The 13,684-nt window shown below is 37.1% G+C and overlaps 2 protein-coding genes across 2 annotated transcripts; one reads left to right on the top strand and one right to left on the bottom strand.

Moving 5' to 3' along the window:
• The first annotated feature begins 875 nt into the window (after nucleotides 1–875).
• Nucleotides 876–7,513, top strand: LOC113063974 (protein phosphatase methylesterase 1-like). Its single transcript, XM_026234447.1, has 14 exons — nucleotides 876–1,166; nucleotides 2,446–2,539; nucleotides 2,671–2,763; nucleotides 3,480–3,537; nucleotides 3,965–4,016; nucleotides 4,097–4,251; nucleotides 4,923–5,013; nucleotides 5,671–5,736; nucleotides 5,847–5,979; nucleotides 6,443–6,572; nucleotides 6,653–6,697; nucleotides 6,807–6,871; nucleotides 6,953–7,019; nucleotides 7,120–7,513. Exons 1-14 carry the CDS (start codon nucleotides 1,084–1,086, stop codon nucleotides 7,128–7,130), a joined length of 1,143 nt encoding a protein of 380 aa, XP_026090232.1. The 5' UTR covers nucleotides 876–1,083; the 3' UTR covers nucleotides 7,131–7,513.
• Nucleotides 7,514–9,848: 2,335 nt separating this feature from the next.
• On the bottom strand, nucleotides 9,849–10,817 carry LOC113063718 (odorant receptor 131-2-like). Its single transcript, XM_026234046.1, has one exon. The coding sequence runs from the start codon at nucleotides 10,815–10,817 to the stop codon at nucleotides 9,849–9,851; it is 969 nt and encodes a 322-aa protein (XP_026089831.1).
• Between the last annotated feature and the right edge of the window lie 2,867 nt (nucleotides 10,818–13,684).

A 13,684-nucleotide genomic window follows, 5' to 3' on the forward strand; every position in this document is an offset into this window, starting at 1 on the left:
CTGAAGGCATTAAAACTATGAATTAACACGTGGAATTATATACATAACAAAAAAAGTGTGAAACAACTGAAAATATGTCATATTCTAGGTTCTTCAAAGTAGCCACCTTTTGTTTTGATTACTGCTTTGCACACTCTTGGCTTTCTCTTGATGAGCTTCAAGAGGTAGTCACCTGAAATGGTCTTCCAACAGTCTTGAAGGAGTTCCCCGAGAGATGCTTAGCACTTGTTGGCCCTTTAGCCTTCTGTCTGCGGTCCAGCTCACCCCTAAACCATCTCGATTGGGTTCAGGTCCGGTGACTGTGGAGGCCAGGTCATCTGGTGCAGCACCCCATCACTCTCCTTCTCGGTCAAATAGCCCTTGATGCCATAGTCATGAATATAAATTGAATGAGAAGGTGTGTCCAAACTTTTAATCTGTACTGTATATATAGTACTTAATGATTATGCATTAACCTTATTATTAAGAAAGGAAGAAAAAAATATGCATTAATATGCGCTTAATTATAGATATATGAATATTAACAGGTATAGGTATATGGCATTTTGGGGTAAAAATAATAAAATCATCATATTTATTTGAGTGACAATAATGGCTACACCAGGACGATTTTACATTAAAGTTATGAAAGAAGGTGCTCGTGGATTTCAGAAAAGCTGCAGATATCACTTCATAATATTTAGAACGCTGTCCATTAAAAGGCACTGACGATGATCAATCCATCACCCTTTGTATTGCATTACGTCATATTTTTAAAGGCTGGTTTACGTGCAAAGGAACCGAAACTGGTGTTTTCTGTTAGTTGTAGTTCTTTCCGTGCACTATGACGTGGGCGTCAGCGATAAGAACCCGTTAAATGACTACATTTCCCATTATGCACGCGGGGCAAAAATACTGGTGTGCGGAGACTACTTGTGTGAACATACTCACCATAGATTTCTGTACCTGTCTGCTGATCTACTGTTATTAATTTGTTAATTTGTAAAGTGTACATCTGTTTTGTTTATAGAAGAGGAGTCGTATGGTGCAAAGAGGGCTAGACGCTTTACGTGCTCAAAGGGTTTTGTTTGTTTTCCTCACACCATGGAGAAACAGTTGCATTTGAATTTGCTAGCCTGCAAACCCCCGATGGCAGGTTTGCAGTCTGGATCTAAAGTAAGAATGGGGTGAGTTTACGCTTTAATCATATCTTTTAATCATAATCAACAATGTGTTTTAGCAATCCTATCACTGAGCGCTGTTAGCTGTTAGCTGTCACGATCTAGAAGATCCATACAGTGACGAGTCATTTTACAGAATCTGTTGCTTTTATATGTCTTTAACTATTTCCATATTCGTTGCACGGATTCACAAACGTGTCTTGATTATGCTAAAAGCATCCACGATTGATTTCTGCTTGTCTTACTGTCTGCGGTCCCCTCCTGTGTCCCTGTGTCTCGCCACCGCGATCACGACTCACTTGATAACAATGTACGCATCAATTAATTCAATTAATCGATTTAATAAATCTGCTCTCAGGCGGTTCTCGAGTCAACAGCCGTCTATTTTGTACATACACTACTACTCGTATGAGCTGAAATCCAGTAAGGGAGCATTCGAAAAGAAAGTTGCTAGAAATGTTACAAATAAAATGTTTAATACTTGATGATCGAAACACAAACGAAAGAGAGTTGGTAAATATCACCTTACACGATAGATTTGCTTAAATGACCTCCCAAAAATTAAATAACAATTGCTTAAAGTTTTTGCAATCTTAAGTCATCAAGGTGTAGATGAGTTTGTTTCTTCATCAGAACAGATTTGGAGAAATGTATCTTTACATCACTTGCTCACTAATGGATCCTCTGCAGTGAATGGGTGCAATGACTCCACACAGCAGATAAAAAACCTAGAAGTACTAGACAAGTAATCCACATGACTCCAGTCCATCAGTTAATGCCATGTGAAGTGAAAAGCTATGTGTTTATAATATAAACAACTATTTTTAACATCAAACATTTGCTTCCAGCTAAAATACGAGTGTCCATATCAATAGTACTGCTTCCCCCAGTGAGAAAGTCATATCGTCGGAATCAGGAGAGAAATATGCACAGAGCAAGTGTACAAGTAAAAAAAACAGTCCAGAATAGTTCTAAACAAATATGCCAGTTGATTTTGATTTGACTTTTTCACTGGAGGAAACATTGTTATGGACTATGAACTTGTTTTTTTGGTCAGAAACAATAGTTTAAAGTTAAAATGTCATGAGGGATTTTGTGTCTCATTTGTGAGCTATTGCTTTGAATGAGATGCTTTATCTGAGCTCTGTATTCTTCTGGTCAGTCATTTAAACCGTGGCCACTAGGATTCTTTGACTTTTACAAGGATATAGAAAATATATACAAAGACAAAAATGCACATACTTGGATTATACTCACTGTATTTTGTTCTCCTCTCGCTTTGCAGACCAGGAAGAAAACGAGATTTTTCTCCTCTGTCCTGGAGTCAGTACTTTGAAACCATGGAGGACGTGGAGGTGGAAAATGACAACAGCAAAGACATATCTTTTGTTTAATTGTTATGAGGAATCTCTGCAAATTATGGAATATTGTCCTTTTTTGTACCTCATGTGTTGTGACATTTCAAATTCTCCCATAATATTCTGTGAAGCCTTCCTTTACTCCTTTGCACACATTCAGAATTTACAGCAGTGGCTCTCATGGGCCCGTCCTGATGCTCCTTCATGGAGGGGGTCACTCTGCACTGTCCTGGGCAGTCTTCACTGTGAGTTTCTTGCACCTCACAGAGATGTACCTCACTACTTGACTTCTAGTGCTTTGTTTTTATGGTATATCATGCACATCAAAAAGACAGATGTGACATGTTGTCTGTATTGTGCATTAATATTGTTAATAGTGTTCCTGTGGCTCAGTGGTAGAGCCTTGTGTTAACAGCGCAAAAGGTTGTGGGTTCGTTTCCCAGGGAACACATGTTAGCTAAAAAATGTTAGCCTGAATGCACTATAAGTCGCTTTGGATAAAAGCATTTTCTAAATGCATAAATGCATATACAGTATGTGTATTAAATGCATATATAAATTTACATTATCATTCAAAAGTTTGAGATTAGTTAGGAAAATATTTCGAAAGAATTTATGAAAGAAAAGTAATAGTTTTATTTAGCAAGGATGCATTCAGTTGATCAAAAGTGACTGTTACAAAAAATATCTATCTATCTATCTATCTATCTATCTATCTATCTATCTATCTATCTATCTATCTATCTATCTATCTATCTATCTATCTATCTATATATATATCTATTTATCTATCTATCTATCTATATATATATATCTATTTATCTATCTATCTATCTATCTATCTATCTATATGTAGATACTAGATAGATAGATTGTGATAAATATAGACTTTTATATGATGATTATATTCAATTTAATTTATTTAGTTTATATAATTATCATCTTATGTTTGTATTTTCAGTCTGTTATATGCAGCCGGATTAACTGCAGGGTTGTAGCAATGGACCTCAGAGGACATGGTAAGGGATTTCATACTTTTTTTTTTTTTTTGTGGAAAAAAAAAAAAGTGAGGTGTTTCCACATACGTTGACCCATAATCATAATTTGTGCTTTGCATTCAACCCATCCAAGTACACACATACCGTGAACACACACTCTGAGCAGTGGGCAGCCATATTGCTGTTGCGCTTGGGGAGCAGTGATGGGTTGCTCAAGGGTCTCACCACAAGTCATGGTATTTAAGTTGGAAGAGAGCACTGGTTATTCAAGCCCCTCACCCTCTAGCCATTAGGCCATGACTTCCCACACATAACACATAGCTGATAGCAAACCATAAGCTTTTGATTTTATAACAATCACATAGATAAGTAGCTTGCATGTGATTAACACAAAACTTATGATCTTAGTGAGCAGTTTACAAATAGCAAATGTTTTCATATAATTCAGGTGATACTAAAGTAAAGAACCCTGACGACCTGTCTGCTGAAACAATGGCCAAGTGAGTGCACACTCATCTCTTATGGTCTGTACAAAGCAGGTTTTCACAGCATTTAATTTAGAAATGTTTCTTTTTCTCAGGGATGTTGGAAAAGTGGTGGAGGTACTTTACGGTGAAAACCCACCTCCCATCATGATTATCGGTCACAGCATGGGTGGAGCAATAGCGGTTCACACGGCTGCTTCCAATCACGTGCCATCACTGCTTGGCCTTTGTGTTATTGATGTAGTGGAAGGTAAGTTTTTACCCCTTGTGCCTGTTTTACTCCACACAAGCAACAGTTGATGTCAAGAGAAAAAAATATTTACTAGTGCATATATTGAAATAGCTTTCAAGATGTTGAGTTGCATAGTTATTGCTTTTTGTGCTGCATGCTATATATACTGTAGCATATATGTACACTATATATTTACACACTATATATGACCCTGGACCACAAAACCAGTCTTAAGTCGCTGGGGTATATTTTTTAGCAATAGCTGAAAAAACTATTGAAAACTAAAAATATTGAGTAAGGATATTGAGTAAAGACCATGTTCCATGAAGACATTTTGTAAATCTATAAAAACTTAATTTTTTATTAGTAATATGCATTGCTAAGAACTTAATTTGGAAAACTTTAAAGGTAATTTTCTCAGTATTTAGATTTTTTTGTACCCTCAGATTCCAGATATTAAAATAGTTGTATCTCGGCCAAATATTGTCCGATCCTAACAAACCATACATCAATGGAAATATTATTTATTCAGCTTTCAGGTGCTGTATAAATCTTGATTTTGAAAAATTGACACTTAAGACTGGTTTTGTGGTCCAGGGTCACATTATGTTTTGTAACCGACTTAAATGCAGTTTGACTATGTTTGGACATTTATAGATGCATTTAATGCTGTTCTGCTCATTCTTTAGGTACAGCAATGGATGCCTTAACCAGCATGCAAAACTTTCTGAGGGGTCGACCAAAAACATTTAAATCGGTGGAGAATGCAATCGAATGGAGGTACACAGTTTTGGTTGATAGTTGTTTAAAAAATGTAATTGCACACAAATCTGTAATTATTACACTTAACATTAAAATTTGTGCTCTATAATTTGTGCTAAATATGTTTTCGCAATACATTTCCAAATGAATGTGGAAACTGCAGCATTTTTTTTAAATCTTAGAATTTAATAATTCGTTAAAAGGCATCTTTTTAATAAGTACTATGGTTGAAGGCCAGTTATCATTGATACCGGTTCTGGTATAGATACCTCTGTTTGGATTTTTTTCAATTTCTCTGGGCTAAATTAGGAATTATAGCAATTCATCCTTACATTTATAATTGAAACCCAGTCCTAAACTGCAAATTATCGTGTTGTTTTTATTTATAATTTATCAACAATTACAGAACATAAATTATAAAGTAATTAAGTAATTAAAGTAATTAAGAAATTACTTAAACTTTAATTAAGTGAGCTTAATGTTCACTTACATCTGTTATAATAAATGTAAGATTTAGCTGTGCTTTATATATAATGGAAATATTAATTACAAAACATAATAAAAGTTTATTCAGAATCCAGTTATTTTGCAAAAAATGGTCCGGTCAGTATGCTTCATAAATCGCAGCTGGTAACCCTTTTTTATTTATTTTTTTTATTTTTATTTTTTAACCAGTGTGAAAAGTGGTCAGATCAGGAATGTAGAGTCTGCACGAGTGTCAATGGTTGGACAGGTGAAAAAGTAAGTCTTCCCTAGTATTGGTTCATTTAACTAGCTCCAGGAATTTATAATCTGTACAAATATTTAGCTACTTTATATACTGCACTGATTAGATTTGTTGGGATGTTTAGATGTGAGGAGCCACTGAGTAGTCCAGGGGTTTCCAAGAATATTAGTGAAGGAATTATTGAAGAAGAAGAGGAGGAGGAGGAAGAAGAAGGAGGCGAATCCAACCACAAAAGGAAGAAAGAGGATGACCAAGAGGTAATGCATGTTTCAATTCTGATCTGATCACCTAAAAATATTTAAAATATTTCTATTCGACATACTTTAAATGCTGTTCTTTTGAACTTATATATATCTTTGACCATCAAATCTGCATTGTAGAATGATTTCTGAAGGATCATGTGACACTGAGAACTGGAGTAATGGCTGCTAAAACTTTAGATTTGCCAGCACAGGAATACATTTCATTTTAAAATATATTAAAATAGAGAATGTAATATTTCACAATATTACTGACTGTTTTATCTGTAAACACCTGATAAGCATTAGAGACTTTTTTTTAATTTTTTTTCAAAAATGTTAAATCAAATCTTGCCAACCCCCTAACCTTTGACCTTTAGTGTACATTATCCCTTACTTCATTGTACATCTCTGCACAAATATGTTTGAACATTAAGTGTTATTTTCTGTACAAATGTTTGTTGATTTTCCCATTTGGCAGATAAAGAAAGAATGTCTGTACACTTGGCGTATTGAGCTCTCAAAGACAGAGAAGTACTGGGAGGGTTGGTTCAAAGGGCTGTCCTCTCTCTTTCTCACCTGCTCTGTGCCAAAACTCCTCCTGCTGGCTGGTAAGAACGCTTAGACATTTGTCTTTTAGACATACACAGTGTAAAAAGATGACTCTTAATGAGTAATCTGTCTCACATAGGTGTTGACAGGCTTGATAAAGATCTTACCATTGGGCAAATGCAAGGTAAAGCATTTATATTCTTGCTCTTAAAGCTAGACTTTATAGTACAGCACAAGTCGCGTTGCTGTGGCCAGAAGGTCCTTCATGTCTTTTGTGGTTGTTATTGTTATAGGGAGGTTCCAGATGCAGGTTCTGCCACAGTGTGGCCATGCTGTTCATGAAGATGCCCCGGAAAAAGTATGTCTGTTTTGTATCCTAGTGTCACACAATTATAGAAAGTCATATTCGATTCAGCTGCATTTGCTTCTTCTGATCCAGGTAGCTGATGCTCTAGCCACCTTCATGGTCCGTCACAGGTTCACTGAATTCAAAGAGGGTTTCCCCAGTAAGAAGACACATGATTGAATCGTATAAAAGAACATTAATATTTTTTTTGTTTTCTAATCTAATCTTTTGCTTTGTGTGTGTGTTATTTGCTTCAACAGACGACGTGTAGCCTTCACTCGTAGTCTTCATCCAGCGATGTGTCGTCCCTCTCTGCTCTCCACTGGAGATTACAATACAAGCAAAACCATGATGACGCCTCTGCTGTCAACTCATTCTTAGCACTTCATTCTTAAATTATATTCATTTTTGTTTGACTTCATGTATGTTTGCTGTAATCATTATGATTATCTCGTCTATTTTGGAAAGGAAATAATACAATATTACTTATAATTTCAAATCGTTATGCATATTTACATTTTTATTTTCCCCTTAACTGATTTCTTTTGCATTTCCTCTGATGCCTTGCTTGTTTGTTGTTGTAATTAGGATGATTGCATCATGTTGTGTTCAAAGTGTTGGTCTTGGAAATAATAAAAAAAGGTTTCCGCAGTCTGTGCTCATTTATAATTCACAGTATTAACAGCGAGAAAATTTTATTCAGTGTAAGCAAAATGGAAAATAGAACTGAAATATACAAAAATGAATTGAAATCAGATCAAGATCTTCTAAATCTAAATCAAATATGGAAAAATGTATCAATACCAAGACCTTGTTTGTTCTGTGCATGACATAAAATTATATTCCTTGATCTTTATTTCTGATTTACAGGTTAAATCATTTTACTTACAGAGTTGGCCCGATACCATCTTGTCTTTTTAAATCATGTTTTGATTCCCTGTCTCCTGTTGTTTCGAGAATTATCAATAACTCTTTGTGCACCAGTGTTGTGCCAGCAACACTTAAGACTGCTGCTGTCACCCCTGTACCAAAAACTAACAACATTGACTTTAATGATCTGAATAATTTTCGTCCCATCTCTAATCTCCCATTCCTCGCCAAAATTTTAGAAGAAACAGTGGCTTCTCGGCTGCTCTCTCATCTTTCCTCTAATTATCTTTTTGAGCCACTTCAGTCTGGATAACGTAAACTTCACAGCACTGAAACCACGTTAGTTAAGGTCACAAATTACTTATTAATGGCTGCTGATTCTGGCAGTCTGTCTATACTGATTCTTCTTGATCTTACTGAAGCTTTTGACACTAGATCACTCCATTTTAATCACCTGTTTAAAGACAATCTTTGGAGTTTCTGATTCTTGAATTAAAGTGGTTTATGTCCTGTATACCTCTCTGATCGCAAGCAGTTTATTGTGATGTGTGATTGCAAGTCTGAGGTTGGTGTGGTGCACTCTGGTGTTCCCCAGGGATCAGTTTTGGACCCTTTAATTTTTAGTATTTCAATTTTTTCAACAACAGTTTTAAGAACTCTTGGTTCCAACTTTCACTTTTATGCCGATGACACCCAGATCTATATACATTCAAAACCTGATGTCAATATGCATGTGTGTCTTCTTTTTCAATGTTTTACTGAGATTAAAAAAATGGATGTCTGAAAATTGTATTTGTCTAAACAGTGACAAGACTGAAGTGATGCTTCTTGGTTCACCTCATCAGTTGCCTAAAGCAGAGACCATAACCTTAAGTGTGGTTGGCTCTGCTTTACAATACTAAACTAAAAAATCAGGGGGTGATATTTGACACCAATTTAACATTTGACCATCATGTTCGTAACAGTCAAAGCATAATTTTTTCATCTCAGAAACATTGCCAAATTATGTCCCATGTTGACTTTCTCTGTGGCAGAAAAGTTAATCAACACTTTTGTTTTTTCACATATTGATTATTGTAATGCATTGCTGGCTGGAGTTTCTAAAGCTACCCTAAGTAAATTACAGTTAGTACAAAATGCAGCTGCTAGAATTCTGACTAAGACCAGTGCAAGGGAGCACATCACACCTATCCTGGAAAAATTGCACTGGCTTCCTGTTAGTTTTCATATTGATTTTAAAATTCTCATGCTCACTTAAGGCCTTGAATAATTTGGCCCCTCAATTTTTGTGTGAGCTTTTAACCCCCTACACTCCTACACATGCTCTACACCCTTCTGAAGCTGGTCTTTTAACTGTCAAAACAACACGGATAAAAATTATGGGTGATCATGCTTTTTCTTCTTTGGCTCCTAAATTGTGGAATTATCTGCCCTCAGAGATTAGGAATGCAGAATCCCTTAGTAACATACTTTTTAGGATAGCTTTTATGTGATTCATGTAATTACTTTGTTATTATATTGGTTTTCTATTTTATTTTTTTTATTTTTTTTGGTTTGATTAGTTTTTACTGCCTGCATTATGTGCATCTTTTAATTTCATTAAGTGCTTTGAGATGCTACTTTTAAAGGCACTATATAAAATAACATTTATTGTTATTATTATTATTATTATTTATGCCAACAAAGAAGCTTAAAATCAGATTTGCCTTATGGTCAGTGGTGTAAGTGAAGTGGTTCTGTCTTTTATGCATATGTACATTTAGTGATAGAAACAGAAGATATATTGCATTCAGCTTACACATTATAAGAAACATGTTTGTACACATTTAAATCTCAGGTAGGGGTGCTTTGTATTCATTTTTATATAAATAATGTATGTATATCTTGGTACATAGATATGTGCATAATACAAGATGTTCTGTTAAGTAAACAGAGGATGTGGTATTTTAGCAGCAAGAAATGAAAGCATGAAAAATACATTTATTTTTATTTTAAACAACAGAACGGTACAATTTAAAATAAAAGTATATGGTTCTGTAACTTTTTCAGATAAACATATTGAAATATGGCATTAATCATGCATTGTGCAAATTATTATTTCATATCATCACACATACATTTAATGTACATTAGCAGAGGGCCTCACTTTGCCTGAACGATAGCAGAAATAATATTTGAATAAAGGCCACACAGCTTCATCTCTCATACCATAGATCAGAGGACTCAGGCAGCGTGGCAGCATAAGAAGAATTCGAAAATTCAGATATCTCAGATTTATGAAGAGAGAAGAGCTGTCAGACACTGTGTATAGTGCTTTGTTTATTGTAGCATAAAGGAAAGAGGTGAGACACAGTCCCAGCTGAATCAAGTGCAAGAGCACCGTTTTGAGGGCTTTCTTAGCAGAATCTTTATCAGAGGAAACAGACCTGGCAGTGATCATAATGCTAACATATGTAAAAACAATGATCACTGCAACAGACACAAAATAAAGAATATCAAACCCTTGAGTTTTATCCAGCTGCCATTTGAATAAATACAATTTTTCTTGTGTGCAAAATAAAACCTCTACAAACAAACTGGGGTTGATAATTAACACAAAAATTATGTCTGTTATAATATTTATAGAACTAAGGAGCCAGATGATCCCTATGGCAATTCCAGTCCTTTTTGGTGTGGCGATGCTGCAGTGTCTCAGAGGGAAGCAGATCGCCACGTACCGCTCCAGAGACATCATTGCTAGTGTCAGAGGAGCGTTACGGAAAGTGCAGTAGGAGATAACCACTAACAGAGTGCAGATGGCTCTGGTTACTTGAAGGTAATATGTACCCATAGTGTACATGATAGTTGTGAGTAGCAAAAGTACAGAGTCATTCATAAGCATGTGGCCAAAAAGAATATAGCGCGGTGTCTCCTGGAATATGCGCTTGCTTCTTAGAGCAAAGAACATCACACAGTTTAGAAAAAAGAAGAACAGAGACATTAACATAAGCACTGAAATTTTTGTACTGGGCCCAGCATCCATTTCTACCTTAAAGATTTGCTGATAAATGAAAGGCACATCCTCAGCTGTGCCATTAGAGCCTGCCATAAGCTGAAAACAAGAAACAGAGAAACAATGCTGATAAGAGCAAGTTAAACAGTGTAAATAATGCAGTGAGACTCATTCTCATCTATCTGTTGTGCCCTGGGGTGAGATTTGAAGTTTGCAACATACCTCAGACACAAACGTGATGTTATTCTGCAGTCAATAAGTCAGACATCAGCCCTTCATCTGCTCCAGCAGCAGAATCCACAAACAGTTCTGCTCCTGAACTTATATACATAGCTGTTACATTGTGACAGAACCACATGGGGATATCCTTTGTGTCACTGGGAGCAAAAGTAAAACAGAAGTGTAGGAAGAAGTGTGTGGAGGTCATTCTAAAAAGTAAGCCCAAAGACCTGATATCACTAATGAAAATGTTTCTATCAATTTATAATTTATCCAAAACATAAAAACAATGTGAGTGAAAAGTATGCTGTAGTTGAAAAATGATCATGGTAGTAATTCATCACACACACACACACACACACACACACTTTAGTGAAGTTTATGGAGACTCTCCATAGGTGTAATGGTTTTTATTCGGTAGGACCTGTATTTTCTATCACTCTACACCAACCCTACACCAAATACATGTATCTGAGGGTGCTTTCACATCTCTAGTTTGGTTCATTTGGTCCGAACCAAGGGCAAACAATTAGCATTTTTCAGCTTTTTTGGTTCCTTTTCACACCACACTGATTGCTTTGGTCCAATCCAGTTGAAACGAATCAAAATGCAGTCACATGACAACATCCACATCACTCATTGGCCATGATGTATTTCCTAAACTGCTTTTCGATTGGTCAGAATTTACGTGCGGGAAAATTCCAACATGAGAGGGAATGAAGCATGGATGCGGCTTGAAAACAACGTTCTAATGCACTGCAAACGGCACTCTCGTAACTTCAGGCGGAGGCGTGCATTAATTCTTCTTAACTCTGAAATGCTCATGGTCATCAGACCATATTTCTATGAGGCTCCGCAGCTCCTCACTACTCCAAGTTTGTCCACGAACTGCCATGCTAAAGTGCAAACTGTCAACAAACACTTCCTCATCCCATAATGCACAGCGCAGCTGACTACGGCAGCTGGTTTAGTCCAAAAATGATCAGTACTTTTTGCAGTTGGGTCTGTTCGAGGTCGGATCACGTTCTAACCACAAACGGACTGCTCCAGAGTTAGTTTGAAAGCGTACTGAGACCAGCTCTTCAAGCAGGCCTCGGTACGCTTGTTTGGTCCGCATTTGGTTCGCACATGAGTGCGATCGCTGCTTTCACACCTGCCTAATCGAACTGCACCAAAGGGGGAAACAAACTCTGGTATGATACAACCGAACTAAATGAGGCAAGCGTGAAAGCACCCTGAAATACTGCCCATCCCTGAAAATGAGAACAATATTCATATTCAATATTCAAGATTCATGGAGTTGACAATCAACACAAAAACAATATCTGTTATTATTACATTCAGAGAACTAAGGAGCCAGATGATCCCTATGGCAATTCCAGTCCTTTTTGGTGTGTTGATGTTGCAGTGTCTCAGAGGGGAGCAGATCACCAGATACTGCTCCAGACATCAGTGCCAGAGTCAGTGGAGCATTACAGAAAGTGCAGTGGGAAATACATACTAAAAATGGGCAAATGGAGTCAATTGGGAGAGGGTATGGTCCAACCTTAGTTTTAACTATAAAAACTTGGCTAAGTTATTCATAGAGCATATATAACTCCATAAAAAAGATTCAAAATGAAACTACAACCAAAATACAACTGCCATATCTGTAATACTGCATCATCAGGTACTTTTCTTCATCTGTTTTGGGAGTGTCCTATTGTCAGTTATCTGTGGAAACATGCAAACTTTGTTTTATCCTCTTTAGTACAAATTGATTACATGGTTAAGCCAATTTTTTTCTCTCTCTCATTGAAATATGTAAATTGATTTATAGTATCACAGAACAAAACAGGAAATCTGATGTCAACATGAGTGCTCACGATCCGTTCCAGATCGTGGATTCACTGCGACGGATCCTCACCACCACACCACCTGCTACCAATTCTGTCACAACAGCCAGCACTTCCTCACCACCGGTGATCGGCAGTCATATCTGCATGCCCAATCCGTCCTCCCAGACCCATGGTGAGTTTTATAAAGCCTTCAATTGTCAATATGAAACCACTCACCACTGTAGCCATACTTACTGCATCTGATGTTTCCGTTCCAGTCAATGCCCTTTTCGACTCTGGGTCTGCCAGGAGCTTTATCTCGCCCTCTGCCATCTGCTCAACCTCTTGACCACCACCACCAAGACCATCTACCAGGTCCAATTGATAACAGGCAAACCCCTCAGCCATAAGCATGTACTGTATGCCACAGTTTCAGATCTCTCCAACTGTGAGTAGGCCAATTACATGTAGAAACAGTTCATCTCCTGGTTCTGGAGTATACCACCCCTGATGTGATCTAAGGGCACCCGTGGTTAATGGAGCACAATCCAATTCTCTCCTGGAGACCTGGTGAGATCCTGAAATGGGGTTAGAAGTGCTTTCCTGACTGTTTCCATCTAATGATTCATCCTCCAGCTCGTAACTCCAAGTCCCTTCCAGTGTGTTCTACCTCCCTGTAGAGAAACAGTCAGTCGGCATCCCATCCTGCTACGCCCACTTCAATGACGTATTCTGGCCTAAGAGAGCCTCCAAGCTGCTTCCACATCGGTCATGGGACTATGCTCTTGATCTGCTTCCGGGTGAGTCAGTGCCCTGTGGTAAGATATACCCACTATCCATCCCTGAGCAAAAGGCCATGGAGGAGTACATGGAAGATGCTCTACAACATATATATCTATATATGTTGTAGAGCATATATATGTCCCC

This window comes from Carassius auratus, chromosome 46 (assembly GCF_003368295.1).
Source record: "Carassius auratus strain Wakin chromosome 46, ASM336829v1, whole genome shotgun sequence".
Classification (NCBI taxonomy): domain Eukaryota; kingdom Metazoa; phylum Chordata; class Actinopteri; order Cypriniformes; family Cyprinidae; genus Carassius; species Carassius auratus.

Bases quoted from the DNA above. Each gene is read 5' to 3' on its own strand.
- LOC113063718 (XM_026234046.1), bottom strand. From the start codon at position 10,817: ATGGCAGGCTCTAATGGCACAGCTGAGGATGTGCCTTTCATTTATCAG.
- LOC113063974 (XM_026234447.1), top strand. From the start codon at position 1,084: ATGGAGAAACAGTTGCATTTGAATTTGCTAGCCTGCAAACCCCCGATG. The intron at 1,167-2,445 runs GTGAGTTTACGC...CTCGCTTTGCAG, and splicing joins GGATCTAAAGTAAGAATGGG to ACCAGGAAGAAAACGAGATT. The intron at 4,252-4,922 runs GTAAGTTTTTAC...CTCATTCTTTAG, and splicing joins TGTTATTGATGTAGTGGAAG to GTACAGCAATGGATGCCTTA.